This window comes from Watersipora subatra, chromosome 7 (genome assembly GCF_963576615.1).
Source record: "Watersipora subatra chromosome 7, tzWatSuba1.1, whole genome shotgun sequence".
Taxonomy (NCBI): Eukaryota; Metazoa; Bryozoa; class Gymnolaemata; order Cheilostomatida; family Watersiporidae; genus Watersipora; species Watersipora subatra.
This window is the reverse complement of record NC_088714.1, coordinates 46291709-46310087: the sequence shown is the minus strand read 5'-3', so window position 1 is coordinate 46310087 and position 18379 is coordinate 46291709. Positions and strand designations below refer to the sequence as shown.

Here is an 18379-nt window from a genome sequence, read left to right as displayed (position 1 = left end):
TGCAAAATTATTCCTTCTGCTTAGTGAAACAGTTTCAGACAAGGTCTCTCATTACCAATTTGCTTCTTTTAGTTGATTATGAGTTTAGTTGTACAGAAGATCATATAATGCTATATATAATTACCATCCACAGTTTTTGGCAAACTTAAACACGTCAAGGTTTATATCTGAATTAAGGAGACCTCAAAGCAACCTTGCGAGGTGATACATGTATATAGCTACTTGGTATTGAAAGTTTTATAACACAGAGACTGAGGTCAAGATTGTTTCATCACTGTGAACTAGAATTTAAATCTTTGATAAATAATATTCTTTCATATTTACATAAAACTAAGGTTTTAAGTTACATCGAAGAAGAGTTTGTCTGAAGCTCTCATAGCACAGAATCAATAAAATAAGCACATTCGAGCTGCAGCCTGGGGCTTAGAAGAGCAGCTGTCGGGCAGCCTATTGACTCTCTAGTGAAGTGATACATTAACATTATTGATTGACTGCAGTGTTTATGAAGCTCGGCATGAGTCACTCGGGGTGGGAGACTGAACACGTATTGATCTCAATCTATGTCTATGGGGCTAAATCGAGTCATTCTCATGCTTGGTGTTTACCGAGCTACCAGCCAGCCCTTTGTCTGTCGCGACGTTATATCACAGATAACTCTCAGGTATGTAGGCAGAATAGAGAAATGTATTTTCTGACGTGAAGGAAGTAGGGAGAATAGTATAACAGAACTGGGTTCGACTAAAGTTTACGCTTTTTAACCGCTAGAGTCATATGAGCCATTCGTAGACGCTTTGGCTGCACCTTTTGAATTATATGATGAAAAGGTGAATGTAATATAAAAACGATTTTTTTAAATAAGAAGTTGGCTGCTCAGAAAATAAAATACAATTAAAATAAACCATGTTAGGAAATACGATTGAGAGTATTTTTGTTCTGGTTTACGGCACATTAAGTCATGCTTCATCTTACCATATATGTTTTTTACAGATGCAGAACCTACTGCAAAAAGGGTTTATCTATATTTGCTAAGGTTGTATGTAACGGAAAAACAGAATCATGGAGGTTGACAGCTGTGAAGAGTTTTTGGCCAACAATTGGAAAAAAGACCTCTGCATCAACTGCCAGAAACATGTCAGCGAGCATAAAGCTGCCCGGAAGTTATCCACTTCGCAGGTATCCAACAACTTCCTTTGACGATGAGATGATTTGCCTTTTATGAATGTTTGTTTTTATGGCTTTGACGACGCAAGAGTGAGCAGTTAAAGGTGAACTTTCACAAATGTTTTTGTAGATTTTATCATAAAGTATCGGTATTTTTCTATCAGTTGTGATTGTTTTTTATATTTGAGGTGATCTGATTGCCGGGATGTTTTAAGATTAACAACGATAAAACTGGATCACAGTTCAAGGACTCAGAAGAAAAATATGTACGACATGATGTCACTAGTTGTTATCATTGTGATAGTTGATATCAGCGCTTGTGTTCAAGTTGGATCGCAATGCGTCTCTATTCTGTCATCCTCTTTGCAATTATGTACGTCAAAATCGCACTTTCGATTGAGCTGAGCGGTTAATCGTGATCAAGTTTTATCGACTTTCATCTTAAAACATCCTGGCAATCAGATCACCTCAACGATCAAAAACTATCGCAAATGATTGAAAAATATCGATACTTTCTGATAAAATCTACAAAATTTCTGTGTAAGTTCATCGTTAAAGGTATTTCATTCAAGGATGCCAATTGGTTGGAAGTCATTTAAAAGCTAAACTCAAAACCATGTAATATAACTACAGCAAATTTTAAGATGAACCCTTGTAAACAGCCAAACTAGATTTTTGAATATTTTAGCAGAAGCCAGGAGTCAACAGTCCTGGTAGATCTAGGTTGCCCACAAGGACAGTTTCTAACACAGATACAAGTGGAATTAGCAAAACACTCCCGCCTGGTGCCTCTCCTCCCAAGCCAAATCGGTTCACTCCTGATTCAAAACTTGCTGTCAACAAACTGTTAACAACAACCATAAAACCACCCCCTAGTATTGGTACATTGGGAAACAAGCCAGCTACACTCAATAAACCACCCACCGCTAAGAAGCCTGGAGGTATAACTAAACCAGGAACATTGTTGAAACAGATTGAGAGGCCTAAAGCAAAGTCAGTGAATGAATGTTCCGGAAGGGGTGCAGGCACATCACCGCTGAAGGAGGATACATTGACTGTTGTAGAAAATGTAAGAAATCCGAAACCATTTCCCAATGAGACCGACAGCTCTCATTACCGTAAACCAAAGTCAACACCTGTTAAAGGTAAAGCCTTCCCATTGCAATCAGTAACTAGGTCATGGATGTTGTTAGCAACTAGCCATAGTATAACAAGATCATAGAAGTAGCTAGTAATTTGTCAGATCATAATAAGATCATGGAAGTTATTAGTAACTAGTCGTATCACGACCAGGTCAGAAAGGTAGTAACTATTCATACCCCATATCAAGGTCATGAAAGCTGTTAGTAACTAGTCATATCATAACATGGTCATAAAAGTAGTTAGTAGCTAGTAACAAGGTCATGAAATCTATTAGTAACTTGTCGGATCATGACTACATCATAAAAGCTGTTAATACATTAACTAGTGATATCATAACAGGGTCATAAATGTAGTTACTTTCAAAGTTCTCCCTAAAAGTATAAAACTGCAGAAGGCTACTTTGACATTGCAACAGTGAATCAGCATTTGTCAATAAAATGCACAATATATAGGTCCCACAGGATACAAAAGAAGTCCATTTAACCCCTAGTTGGAGTTGTTCAAATGTCCAACTTTTTTCTCCAATAGTATTTTGGATAAAATAAGTATCAATAAATGAAAGACTGAAACACATTAAAAGTGAATCATTTTATTTTTCTTCAAAAGTATAGTTTACCTGTCAAAAAGCACTAAAATTACTTGATGGAATTTTAAACCATACCGCATAGGCTTTGTAAACAAACAATGCAAATATCAAAGACAGTATTTAAGGAAAAGTGGATTTGAGCTATTAATTGACTGCATAAAAAGAACCATCCAAAACCTCATTAAATTTGATGTAATAAATGGTTCCAAAATCTGTTACTAATTTTAAGGACAAACCATTTTTATTTTTATAAATATTAAAAGACTTAAACTGCTGACATTGGCTTTACTCATCTTAATCTACTGTTATCTGCTGACAGGTCTTCACTGCTTAACAATGTTTAATGGAAGTTTTTGAGCCACAAAGTAGACAGATGACTGGCTAACAAACATAATTAACTTATGTATTGATCTTCTTATGTTATTATATAGTAAAGTACTTATGCTGCATGCCAATACTGTATAGAAAGCATTTATATAACTGATGCCAACACCAATTTCCTTAGCTCTGGTGCAAAGATCTTTAGTTGAACTTGTCTATATGTCTATCTGACAATTGAATTATACATCTTCAACGCTGGAGCACAATCTATATATATATATTTCTCAGTTTGTGTGTTGTTCCAGCTATAGCTATTAAAATCTTGGAATAAAGAATCCGTTTTGCAAAAGATTTGATCTCGGATCCACCGGTTCACCAGTCTGATGCATTATCAATTCAGCCACACAAGCTTAATATATGCCGCTATATGGGAGCAAATACGCTAGCGATTTCGGTCACGACGCAAAGCGATGGCGTAATGTCCTGAGAAGCTAGTAGCTCTTATTAGTAAGCTTACTCCAATTATCCATTGACAGTGTGCCAGGCTGATAGAAAGTGGCAAGCAACTCCGATTACTTCTCATTGTTTATAAGCTGGTTTTAATACCCGGGCAACGCCGGGTAGCACAGCTAGTCTATATATATAAATTGATGGGTCTGTCTTTTCATACCTTTGTTAAACCCTGTGTCCAGCTACAGCAATTTAATCTAGCAATGCAAAATCTACACGGTACTAAATTTTATCTCAAGACATCCATATCTAGAGGTGGCAAACTTAACCATTTAAGATGTAGTTGCGTCAAATTTAAGTTGATCATAAAAGAAAGCATTTTTTTTTCTCTATCAGTTGATATGTTGTTTGTTGTGTTACGCGATCGCATTGCCAAGATATTTGAATCTTCGAGATCACAGACAACGCGTTTTACGAGTGATAACATTTATTATGGCCTATATAAAAATTTCGCACGCATGATTGGCTAACGAATCGACCTCATATTTATTGCTCGTGGTTTCGTTTCAGATACCTTGCTTGTGACGTCACGAAATAGGCACCCGCTGGAACGTGAGCTTTTTAAAAGAGGGCCTCATTCAAACGCATATATCTCTGGACAGGGTTGGTCTACAAAGACAAAAATAGCATCAAATTGTAGCTGATGTTTTAGCCTTTTATGGGTCCTAATTGACTTTTTTGACGCAACTACACCTTTAAGCTGTGTGAAATACAATGGACACGTTGAGCAAATAGCCATTGCTTGGGGTTAATAACTTGCATTGTTGGAGCAAATAGCCATTGCTTGGGGTTAATAACTTGCATTGTTGACCATTACAACTAACCATCGTTAAGCTGGCCCAAAACGAAGGTATTGTTTTAGTAAAGATTTGAGTAAAGGTCTTGCTTTCCAGGTAAGTTACTTAAATTTATTAAGTAAATTATTCTATTGCCCTTACAATGCCAGGTGTTCGGCTAGTAGAATTATATTTTAATGTCATCTTGTTATAACAACTAATAGCCATCTTAAATCATCTAATTGCAGATAATCCAATAGAATTCATAACCCAGAAGCATGCTGCTGCATCAGAAAAGTCAGCCGATGGCAGCGCTCGCCTATCTGATGATATACAAAACGCTTTTCTATATGACAACGCTTCGCCTAAGATTAGCGCTGATACAGATCAAGATTCCAACAGTTTCTCCAATGGACAGTCTAGCCCTAAATATGACCTGGTTGCACAGAGACCTGACAGTGCTGTTGCCTTCGTCCCCGCAGAGGAGGTGATGACCTGCTCGGGAGAATCTAACAAAGCTGAAAGAATCTATGCCGAAGTCACAGAAGAATATTTACGACCATCCAATAACCATGGTTACGCAAATGGTAAGTACGATAATCTACTCTTTAAAAAAACAGTGTAGATTGAAACATTACTCGATAGGCATTTAATGGCTTCAACAATTGAAACATTACCCGATAGGCATTTAATCACCTCAGCTTAGTCATTGAAACATTTTGTCTACAAAGTTAGAAAATGGTTCAGTTAAAACTGCAAAATATATATCACTATAAAGACCCTGAAACCTGATATTTGCAGTAACACATTTTGCAAACAAACACAATCACAATGTTAAAAGGTGTTGCCATGTTGACAATTACACACAGATCAACAATTTGATTTATGTGGGAATTAACCGTATTTAGAAATTGACCATATTTAGATGTGACCATATTTAAAAATTGTTCATATTTGGACATGATCATAGTTACACGACCATATATGACATGACCATTTTTGGACATGACCAAATTTGGACAACCATATTTGTGCATGACCATATCTATACATGATCATATTTATACATGATCATATCTCTCCGTCTCTCCGGCTCCCGCCTCCCCCTTCCCACCTCCCCACCTCCTCGTTTCTCCATCTGTCCATCTCTCCATTATTGAAACTGTTGGCAAATTGGCATGTTATTTTAGCATCTGAGCCACCATTAAATAAGAAGGACTATCTTTTAAACTGGACATCTCTATTTTGTAAAATTAAAAGTAAAGTTTAAATAAAAATACTAAATCTAAAATAATTTAAATAAAAGCCAAAATTACTGCCCACTGAATGCTTCCGTTACATGATCTATCTAACTGCTTCTAGCTTAGAAAAGCCTCTTATAGCAAAAGTAAACTTAAACCTTTGCATACGGCACATGAGGAGCCAAAACATTTACTTTTCATAGTCTTGGTCGGCATGCCATGAAAACCATAGACATCTTATTCAAGTAAGAAAATAAATCAAATAACGTGAGTAACCAGTAAGTAATAATTAAATTAATTAATCAGTTGATAGCTATGTTTGATGCTAGCGCATCGCTCGTTGATGAAGTATCCATGTAACAGGCACACAAAGCACTATATATTTAGGTTTTATGTTTTATGATCTTGTTATATTAATCATATCCGTTTATTAACTCTGACATTTGAGTGAAGTGTACGGTTATGAGCAGAGCTACTGCATGCTAATCTCCCAACTTACCTCTAAGCAACAATTGGCTCATGGCTCTAAATAAATAACTCGAGTGGCCACTCTAAAAACAAGGCGTAGGAGTAAAAAGTGTTGTAAATAATATGTATAAGCAAGGAAGTCTCAAAACACCCGTCTGTATTCTTCAGATCTATTCAGTTCATCCGCTGCTGAATACGAGGAGCTGAATGACTTTAGACTTGAGAGTAACATCAACAGCAAGTCGCTGAGTTTGCCCCAGGGCTGTAAGTTCTTATACCGCATATGTGGTAAACTCATGCTAGGAGTTACCTTCTCACAGGAAGTAACTTGACTTTTAAATACTGCCAAGAGCAGACAAGTTCTCTTTTGGCTCATATGTTTTAATTAAGAACTAAATAGTTTTGAATTAATCAATCCTGGTGCTAATATTAAAGAATACAGAGATATACGTATATCATGATGGACAGCTACTTATCTGTTCATCGTCGTCACATGTACATTCAAGTCACGTGGTCAAGTGTTAATCAGACTGAGAAGGAACCATTAGTTCTTTATAGCATAATTGGTTTTAAAATACAAATACATGTATAGTATAATAAAGATAAACATAATTACACTGAAATATACTTCTAGAAACGATTTTACACAATGAGTTACAATCAATTAGAGAGCTTAACATATCAGATTAACAAAATTAAGCCTCTTTAAGCGCTTGCAAGTTGTATAATCATCAGCGTGTTTTATAAACTAAAAAAATAACAAATTTCATTATGTTGTTTCTAAACAATTATTTTAGAATTTTTTAAACTGCCATCATTACCTAAACATAAAAACTGATTGTAATTTTTTTCCATTTTAATTTGCGTACTGAAGGCTACTCATCGGTTGTCATGCTTCCTCTATAACATGTTGTAGCAGTTCACTGTCAACACATTCCCAGTTGTTTTTATTAAGTAATCAAGTATTAGAAAACGGAAAATTGGTAGTAATAAATGTGATTATTTTAGCTGTCTGACTGATTAACTTGTTCTTTATGGTACTTTTCACATTCAGCAGTTTATCCTTCAAATGGCACATGAAACCGAATTCAAACGATGCTGTAACATTAAAAATCATTCCTGCTGTCTTAAATATGCTTTTGACAAATTTGCGACTTGAATCGTATTGTAATGTACTGCAAGCAGTTCAAAACATACTTAACATGTACAAGTATAACGTCAGCTAGTATTAGACTTTCTATCCGAAGAAATTTCCATCATGTGACCTTCACAGATTGGTGACACATTACAATTTTTGAATTGAGAGTGAAGTGGCTAGTGGAAATTATTAAAGAAAATGCAAAGAAATGCAACAGTAAGTCAAGTTAGGTTAGACTTTTGAGTGTAAAATACACGTGTATTTCTATCACCATTTCTAGCTCCCAACTATTTGCCTGTTTCTACTGTACACAAATAATTATAGAATATTAAAAACTTTTCATTTGCTATAATGTTATTAATTTGTTGTAAAGTTTGCATTATCATCACCGATTGTAGCGTACGAAGCAAATCTTGGTTTCCTGAACTCAGACTGTGTATATCTTTGGTCTAAGAACTCGTTAGGCTGAGATGGCATATGGTAATAAATTTCACCATATGTAGATGAGGTAGCCTTAGGCCCTCGAGCCAACTTCATTACAATGTAACAGTATAATGCATCTCTACGGGGTAATGACATTTTAATAATGGATTTGGGCGTCATATATTAGTGTACAAGATTAATTCTCTCTCTGTTGTTCATCTGCATATAGACAGCGGAGCTGGTGTGGATGCAGAATCTCAGCTTGGAGTCATTCCTAGTCAAGGAAAAAAGATGTCTTTTCTAAAAACTCTGCTCAAGAAAGGTGAGTGTAGCATGCTGTGAGAGTGATAAAGCATGCTGTCATAGTGGTATGGTACGCTGTCACAGTGCTATGGTATGCTGAAACAGTGGTATGGTACGCTGAAACAGTGGTGTAGTATGCTGAAACAGTGGTGTAGTATGCTGGAACAGTGGTATGGTACGCTGTCACAGTAGTTAGGTATGCTGTCACAGTACTGTATTATGCTGTTGCAGTTGTCTTCCAGGGATTATTAACAAAAAGGTATGAAGGGTTTGAGTTGATATGCTGGTTGTAGCCATTATTGTTAGTCGATAAATCAATAAATCAATACCTAAAAGCTTTTCTTAGTGAAGTTGTAGTTTAAAGTTTAACACATCTCACGGCAAATTTTTGAAGTTTTTTTGTTTCTAAAAATCAAATACGCTCTCTTATAGTCCCAGATATCATGTCATGGCATTAAAAGTACAGACAACATGAACTATGAAATTAACTTTCTCTAGTTAGACAAAGGATGTAGCAATGCTTCGAGTTGTAAACCAATGCATTAAATGTTTTCATCTTTAAAAAGAGATCAGTGTTTGCCCACTGTTTCCTATTATTCGACAAGACTTGTAGGAAAGTATAAAGACAAAAACAAAAGCTTCTAATAGAGAGCATTGTGTGTGGTGATACAATAGTGGTAGTAAATAGCCTTTACCATACTATCTTAGTTTAGCTAGTGTTCTTGATAAACCATGAAGGTGTTTTTGTAAATAGTTGGTCGCTGCTCGCTGACTTTTAATGAATAACATCGGAGTTATGAGTAACCGTCTGACATTTATATTTTAATAAGTTGTCTTTCGTATCTAAGCTCCGCAATAAAGAGAAGAACCACAATTGGTGCTCCATTATCTTTAAAAAATAAACCATAATGTTCATTTTCTCATTTGAGTATGTAACTACCAATTGACATACTCGTTGAGTGAAAATATGATTTTTTCTTGAATAGAATGGGTTGAGTTGAACAATGAAACTATTATCATATTTAGATTGAACTAGTAGATTCTTGACTGCGTCACTAGATGAACAAATTCAACACAAAATAAGCCACAATTAAGTTTTAAGTAAGCTGTGTGAATGGTGCAGAACTACTCTTACAGTGAAAGTGAGGTCACTCGAGATGTCTGAGCTTGTTTCAATAAAATGGCCGCCATTTTTTATTATTTCTTACATATGTCAACTGTTCCTTCTTTTTACCATAACTAAAACTGAAACTGGTATCATTGTCACATCTGCCCTCGAAAACTAAAGTGCAGAGAAACACATCACCTTTTTCTCCCACAAAACTGCCCTGTTGATGAAGTACATTATTAGTAGTAAGCCAAATGGTTTGTTCATCCAAGAACATTCCAGAACAATTTTTTCTTCCAACCTGGTTCGTTTCAATTTTGACCCCTTTTGGATGGTCCAAGTAGTCCAGTTATATAATCATAACCCGTGAATGGACTCATCATCACTGAGGTTGAATATATATGCTCGTTCTTTGCAAATAGCGCTTGTCTTTGCGTAAAAAGCAGAAAGGATCGCTTTGTGACACTCCCTTGTATGATATCAAAAACGGATGTATACAGTACTTGTCTTAATTTTGATGTGTAAATGTCGAACAGCCCAAACATATGAAATAGCTTGATTGATGATCAAGATGTAGTGTATAGCCTGACTGGACTCTCAACCTCTACAAACTAATGTTGCAGGCTAAATAAAATGATCAATTCTCACTGATGCTAGTCACATTGTGTTTGACATATATCTTCAATTCACATTGAAACAAGGTTCAGCAGCAAATTGTTGTTTGTTCAAAGCTCTTTTGCATCGCTCGCACCTCAACAGTTAACCTATTTTGGGGCGAGTTTATATTGCGCACTTCAACTGTTTTCAACAATGGTAACAGCATTGTAGTAAGTTCACTAGTACATTCCTAGTCTAGGCAAATATATGTCATTTCTAAATACTCTGTTCAAGAAAGGTGAGTGTAATATGCAGTAACATTGGTATGATATGCTGTCATAGTAGTGCGGTATGCTGTCGCTGTGGTAGAGTATGTTATCGTAGTGGTACGGTATGGTGTTGCAGTAGTACAGTATACTGCCATAGTAGTACGTATTGTTCAAATGGTGAACGCGGAAAATAGTAGTAAAAATAGCCTAAAAGAGTGGGTTGTAAAGCAATTCATTTATCACCACAATTTATCTCACCAAAAATTGGCACTTTAAAATAATGGCTCATTTTGAAGGATTTTTACACTAAAAACAAAACAAAAACAACTCTGTAGAAGTTAGATAATTCTGCCTAAGTCCTACAATTGGCTCAATCAATCATTAGTTTGCTGAGATATAAATACATTCTTTAGATCAAGTTTTATTGCAGTCACTGTGTTGTACAGAACACAAATTAAGCCCATCTGACTCAACATTTCCACATTAATTATCCCTTAATTAAAGGCTTGGATAGTAGTTTTATCAGAAATACTTTTTAAAATTCCTTTCACTAAATGAATTCTCTATCAACTTCCAGTGCTATTTGGGGAGGAAACCGCCATACATTCTATCAGGCTTAACTCAAAGCATTCCTAATATAATCGTTGTACAGTATTGCAAGTGTAACATGCGTCGATGAGGCGTGGCATAGCTGAAAGCTTAGCGTGGAGCGATTCTTTTCTGATAAATAATGAGCCACATCGAAATCACTGCTAACGGAGTTGAAACAAGACTTACTTGGTGTTTTAATAAAAGTTAGATTAGATCATTGGGTCTTTTCATGTGATATCCTGCAGTATATAAAATGAACTTAATTTTATTAAAACATATTGGTATTTACTATCATTTGTGGTTGTTTTTTGTTTAAAGTGATCTGACTGCCAGAATGTTTTAAGATAAAAATCTACAAAACTTGATTATGGTTAAAACACTCAGAAAAAAACATGCAAAATGACATCACTAGTTGTTTTCGATGTGATAGTTGGTATCGGTTATTGTGTTCATGTTGCAGTGTCAAACGACTTTCTTCGGTCAGCTTATTTGCAACTATAGAGGTCATAATGGTTTTTTCGCTTGCTCTGAGCGTTTTCGCTGCAATCAAGTTTGGTCGACTGTAATCTAAAAACATCCTGGCAGTCCGCCAACCAAAAACAATCATAAATGATTGAAAAATATCAATACTTTTTGGTAAAACTTACTAAAATTGTCTGCAAGTTTATCTTTAAGATTGCTTTCGAACTTGCTAAAGTGTATGTGTATTGTATACGTATAAAGCATTCTAATGATGAACTTCCCACAGTTAAAAACTGATTTCCATAGATTTTTAATAATTAAGCTATAAGCAAAAGCATTCTTTTAAATGCACCAGTAAAATTCGCGACTTGACATTTTTGGAAACCGTTATGTTTATAAGCTATGACATCTGACAGCTCATGTATTACGTACACGTTTGGTAGATGCTGAGATGTTGTCATTGGATCTATTTGCAAATCATCTTTTAATGAGAGAATAACTACCCTGCTAATAACTTATCGTTAAACTTCACATTCATAGGTCTATGTTAGGTCCCACTCTATGATAGATCAGTTTCACTCATACTCTAAATAGCTGACTTTGATTAAATTAACCTTGACCCTTGGCCGCTCATGGATCACCCAAAGTTATCCAAGATGATTTGACTGAAATAGTAATTAACCTATACCAGTTTTGCAGTAGCTCATGGAACAATGGATAAAAAGTAAGCGTGTCTGTGATAACTGTACAGAGCTTTACCGACTTACTGACATGCTGGTTCTGAGACTTGATTTGAGTATTTTTGAAATAAACTTTTGATGAAAAAAGGACTCACAGGGTCTAGAATATAAGGTTAGATCTAGACACACTGGTTGAACTCAGAAAATAGGTCTGAAAATTTCGTTTTCGTTGTTCTTACTTTTGACAAACGTAAATGTGACATGAATGATGTAGGGTTTGTGATAAGTGCAACAATAATAAGAACGATGGCTGGTGATAAAATTAAATTGCTTATTAAAGATAAACTTACATAAAATTGTAGTCGATTTGATCAGAAAGTATTGGTATTTTTTTCCCATTTATGATCGTTTTTGACATTTGAGGTGGTCCGCCTGCCAGGATGTTTCAAGGTTAAAATCAACAAAACTTGATGGCAGTTAACATGCTCCGATTAAGCGAAAGTACGATTATGACGTCTATATTTGAAAAGAGACCGACAGAGTAGAGATGCGTAACGCTGCAACTATAGCAACATTAACAGCTAGTGACTTCGTTTTTCACGTATTTTTCTTCTGTGCATTTTCAATCTTGAAACATCCTGGCAGTCAGATCACCTCAAACATAAAAAACAATTGCAAACAATAGAAAAATGCTGATACTCTCTGATAAAATCTACAAAATTTTATTCATCTTCAAGTAGGGTACTTTTATTTCCCTATTGTACCGTGTAATAATTAACATTTGTTTTTCAAATGAGCATCTCAAACTTCGTGCACTTTTTGTTCATATATTGGTCATCTTCTGCACAGCTGTCCAAGAATGTCTTGAATCTTAAATATGCCAATTATCTTTTACTCATCATCGAAATTATTTTTCTTTATTATTCAGCATTTAAAAATCTCTCAGCATCAGTTTTAAGGCATGCACGACCTCTCATACTAGCTCTAAAAATAGTGCTAAATACGATATCAATAACATTCATAAGAAAAGAATTTTCACTGTACCACTCACTCTACCATTAGCCATCCCTGCGATCTTCTCTTGCGTTACTCCGCCTCTCCTATGCTTAGTATGGGTCGGCGCACAAGCTCTCGTACTGCTGATGAAATCAGAACCATGGCTAATTATCTTTTTTGTAGGAAAGAAAGCTGACAACGCATCAGTAGGTGCAGGACAAAGGCTTGAAGGACTGGTAAGTGCACATTTAAATTATTCGTAAGGGCATGATTGCTAGTTTACAGGTTCCTTCCTGTTTACTCTGAGCAAAAGAGTGGTCTATAGAGAGACTTGAAGTGTTTTAGATCTTAAAAACACAACAATGAAGGTGATTGTGAAAGACCAAAGCTTGGTAGAAAGGAGAACTTCAACTGAACGAATGTAGTAAATTCTCACTAGTTGTTGCAAGTGAATTTTCTAAATATCTTAATTGAAGCTACTATTCTTGGTCACAACTTACTTTGGGACTTAATTCTATGAGTTTCTCAACTTGATGTTATAACCTTTCTGATCCAGCTTGAGACATGTTTGTAACAGAAGACATGCTAAAATCAGACTAAAACATAGATGCTCTTACCCTGTGAACCAGTTATTAAATGTTTACTTTGACCTTGACCCATAACAGTGAGTAAGAAAAGTCTTTAAAGATAAATTTGCACAAAATTGTTGTTGATTTGATCAGAAATTATCGGTATTTTTCTATCATTTGCGGTTTTTTTATGTTTGAGATGCTCTGACTGCCAGGATGTTTCAAGATTAAAATCGATAAAACTCCATTGCGATTAAAATGCTCAGAGCAATCGAAAGTGCAATTATGACGTCTATAAATGCAAAGAGACCAACAGAATAGAAACGCGTAGGCTAATGCTACAACATGAACGCAATATCCGATATCAACCATCGCAGCGATAGCAACTAGTTACATCATTTTGCATGCATTTCTCTTCTAAGCAGTTTAATCATGATCATGTTTTGTTGATTTTAATCTTGAAACATCCTGACAGTCAGATCACTCCAAACATCAAAAACAACTGCAAATAATAGAAAATACCGATATTTTCTGATAAAATCTACTAACATTTTGTATAAGTTTATCTTCGAGACATCATTACAGTAACCACAGGAGATGTCTGTGTTTCTGATTGACCTTACGGATTTTATTTGACCTTTATAAATCATGAAGAAAATTCTTATGTTTCAACTGATATTAGCATAATCGTCTTTGTGAATGCAAATTTCCTAAGAGTTGCCAAAGAGACTAGAGGAGACATGTAACATATTGCGATACCACAAATGCGCTATTGTCATGCTATAACAATTTCCTGATGTTTTATTTCCTCCCTTTTAGCGTAACAATTGATCAAATTAAAACGTTATACGATAGAAAAGCAAAAATTAGTAGCGCCATGGCACTAGACTATCAAAGCCTATGTATTAGTGAGGAGAACTTGGTCGCAAGAGATCTTTTCCTAGAAAGCCAGCCCTAACTTATTTGGGTCAGATGGTATTTTTAGTGTGCAAAAAAGGATTTAGCTGGTTCTAGCTAGATGTTGCTAGAGAGAAACATTCCACCTTTAAGGCATCCTGATTGAAGTTTTATCAAAGGCTTTGATACATTTTTTAAAGATCTTTCCCAATATCATTGCGTTGGTTTAAATATATGACCCAGTTATATGACCCAGTTCCAAGAACAATTCAATAAACACTTCAGTATATGAAAAATGTGTTTAATATGATTTTAAGTACCATAATATAAAAAGCAATAAAGCAGAAAAAATTAGCCAATCAAAGAACGCCGACTAACGGCGCTGTTGGCGGAAGATCAGCAGCAATTAGTGAGATAATAACGGAATGTAAAATAGAGCCTCCCTTTACTAATTATGGGTGTCAGTCTATCTAGCTAGTCAACCAAAGTTTATCTAAGCCCTAAATGTTTTTCAGCAAGTGTAAAAAACTGCTGATGGGCCTGAACAAAAAGTAAAAACTCTATCTTTTCGTTTTTCTTTGCCATTTCACATCAGTATCTTTTATAAAAAAACATCAAAAAGAGTTTTTAAGCACCTCCGTGATAGAGACGATAGTGAACACCAAGATGTTATTGTTCATCCAGGCCAGTAATTGTGAAGGTATATGAGTTTAACCATCTTGCCAAAGTATACTATCGCGTTATCAATACCGTTTGATCTTCTACTGTCTACTGCAACACGAAAATTCATAAATAACTCCATTGTATGTTTTTGGGCTATTGCTGTTGATTGACTAGCTTGCTGGCTTCATTTTCAGGAATAGGCGTAAATAACTTTATGGATATTTAGCCAATGAGGAGTTCCTCAAATGGTTTTATAAATTAGGTATTTTAATGTATTCTTTACCATGATTGCCTATGGAGTAGTTCTACGTGTTCTCTTATACAAACATGTGTTGAATAGGTCAGTTGACAACTGACGTAATGCTTATCAAAGAAGCATACATAACATCTAAAAGCAAAGGAAATTGTTGTATTTCGTGTAAGCATGGCAACTGATGTGTAAGAACAATCCCCTTCAATATATTGATGTTGTATAAGCATTGGATAGACGAAGGCTTAATCCTTTTCCAGTTTGATATAATCAGGTACTTGGAAGGGACAAGGCCTCCTATAATCCTCAGATGGCCGTGACAGCTTAGAGGGGATTAAATGTTACGCATGGAGCTCAACAATTCGTTCATTATGTAGCGGGTCTCAGATGATGAGATTAGCTTCTGCTGGCTTCATTACATCTTATATCAGCTCTACTTTGCTGGTTCTTGCAAGAAATTAATTATGCTAAAATGCTGCCAAAAGCTGTCAAGCGATTAGATAAGTTGTTGGCAAATGAAAATTAATTGGGCTATACTAAAGAATTTTATGAGCGACATCTGCCAAAATGCGCCTGTTAGTTTATCGGCTAGGTTGGAGAAGCTCAAAGTTTGGCATATTCCTAGCTGAAAACAGTAAAAACATTTCATATCATGTTAACACTTCTATAGATGTCATCAGCTAAAAACTTGCGGTTAAAGTGATTGTCTAAAAACATTAGTCCAGCTACGTGACAGTAGTTACAAGATCAAGCTGGTTCATCCATCAGCAGTCAAGTTTCCCATTTGAACGAGAAAACGGTTTAGACATATTTAGTTTATTTTAATCAGAGTTTGGTAAGATTTTTTGAGTAGTCATGGCTCGGTGGCTAGTGCGTTAGCATACAATCAGTAGGTCAGCGGTTCAAATCCCAGAAGGACTATTGGTGGTGTTAGGAAGGGTATTCAGCCACAATTGCTAGACGGCCAAATCTCATGAGCAAATGGTTACAATATATTCTGTACCAAAATATATCATTTACTGTGGCGACTCCTAAATAGAAAGAATAATAAAAGCTGTAAGACGGTCATAAACATACATGAACACCTTAAACTAGATGTAGTTGAATATTGAATATATAAAAAAATTTTTGGTTTAGTCATGTATCGGCTTAATGAGCTATGTGCTGGAAATAATAATTTGTAAATAATATCGATAGTTCTCTCTTGGCAAAAAATATGTAGACTTGCTATATATTTTATTATTACTTTTATTATTTTTTGGTCATATATATAAACAGAAGCGACTGTAACGTGGTGACAATATGTATGTAGTGAGTACCTTTAGACAGGTCTTTCATAAGTAGAAAGCTCTGCAGTTTATTCAAAGTAATACATGTATCATGTTTTTAAACAGCTTCAGGCTCGTTTTTCGCATACTGAAACTTCTCGTTATAACATCTACTTGTGATGTGTTTTGTGAACATTATCTTCAATGAAAAAAATTCTGTGAGTTTCATTTGGCATGAATTATGAATTCGCTATAAGGTTCTGTATGTTAACAGGACTCTATGCCAGCCACAAGTAAAGGGAGACAAATGGCTGCTGTTGATAACTGGGTAGCTGAACAAAATAGCACCAATAGACTAGGCAGTGCTGCCTCTAGAGTCTCCTCCTCCTCAGCTCTACCTGGAAGTTCTAAAAGAAGCAGTCTGTCGGTGTCTACAGATAAGGTAAGGCTGTTAGCCATTGCCGAAGTTGTCTCATTTCTAGGTCTTTTGTGGCAGTACCAAAATGAAAAGAACTGAACCGATCGCATGATATGTAAAGAAAAAATTGCAAAAGTTGGCCATGTAAAGGATTTGCTGCGACCCTTTACTGCTCTACGAAGAATCACACCATTTGAGGATATAAAGCAGCATATATATAAATTTTTACAAGTATATAAATATGTACAGTGTATGTACGCTCAATAGACAACTGCATAAAATGAGTCTTTCCCGAGCTGTGCCAAGCTCTTGATGGGCTTCTTTTATATCGTAAGCGTTGGCAGGAATCGTCCATTTGCCGGGGAAGGCCGACTTGGTGGGTCGGTCCTCACAGGGCTGGCTCAGTAGCAGGTCGGTCTTTCTCTTGCGGGCTTAGTGTTCGGCTTAGCTGTCCTTACCGGTCAGCTAGGCCGGTAAGGACCTAGCTGGCTGTTCTACTGGCTGGATTGAGGGCCAGCTCAATCCCTCCTTGACTCAGCCCGTCAAGGCCTATTTGAATCTCTAGCAGCTTGAAGGGCGAGCCGCCTCTTGGCCTGGGTACTGCCGCTGCCGATAAACCTATATGACCCAAAACCCGGCTATTGTCCACCGCCACATAGGTTCTTCTAAAACTATAGTTAACTAATCAAACGTCATTTACTTGTCATGGTTTGTGGACTCATTTTTACAGACAGTTACAGATTTTCAACTCATTTCAACTTACGTAATACAAACAAATTGCATACAACCTTCAATAGTTATTTTGAAACTTATCGTTTATAGCTCCTGTAACAATGTTCTACTTAACACAGAAAGGTATCAAGTATCATATACCAAACCACTTATTTGTTTTGTTTGACTAACTGTTGCCCTTTTTTGTTTTATGGTTGCGGCATAGCATAATTTGAAAAACATTTTTGTTCGAGATGAAATTATACCCAGCAAAGTAAATTATATATAGAACTGTTTTGAAACCTACAAAGTTACCAATGTGACAGATTCATTCGGTTTGCTGTATCCTTTTCCTAAAAAGTGATAGAGTGTGTGTTATCTGAAGAGGATTTATTCTTAGTTTGTGTGTCTCCGCAAGAAGCTGAGATATGCTTAGCCTTCTTTTAGTGTTTTGCAACTTTCTTAGTATCTAAAAACAGACCTTAAAAAACAAGTAAATCTGCTAACATTTCTCAACCCACAGGTTTAATCTCTGCTTATGAAATATTCTGACTCTCTCGCTTATTTTTAGCTTTGCGATTTTTTTGGTCACTTTATAGAGTTTTAAGCAGTTTTGCAAGATGAATTACTTGTGAGTTGCCATGCACAAATATTCACTGTTGGAAGAGAGTTTTTTTACAAAAGAAATGGAAAGCTATAATATTGTACCTATTAAAAAGGAGCTGGTCAAACTTCTGGAGCCATGTCAAGTATCTTACATAAGACACAAGCTCACTTCAAGATGGACTTATACAAAATTTTAGTAGATTTTATCAGAAAGTATCAACATT

The 18379-nt window shown here is 35.7% G+C and overlaps 1 protein-coding gene across 1 annotated transcript in view; it reads left to right on the top strand.

The window, feature by feature from the left end:
* Nucleotides 1-4998: 4998 nt before the first annotated feature.
* Nucleotides 4999-18379, top strand: part of LOC137399916 (serine-rich adhesin for platelets-like) — a 28028-nt gene continuing 14647 nt past the window's right edge. Inside the window, exons 1-4 of the mRNA XM_068086178.1 lie at nt 4999-5084; nt 7997-8089; nt 12957-13009; nt 16695-16862. Coding sequence (XP_067942279.1) covers nt 8059-8089; nt 12957-13009; nt 16695-16862 — 252 coding nt within the window. The 5' untranslated portion in view covers nt 4999-5084; nt 7997-8058. The remainder of the gene's footprint in view (nt 5085-7996; nt 8090-12956; nt 13010-16694; nt 16863-18379) is intronic.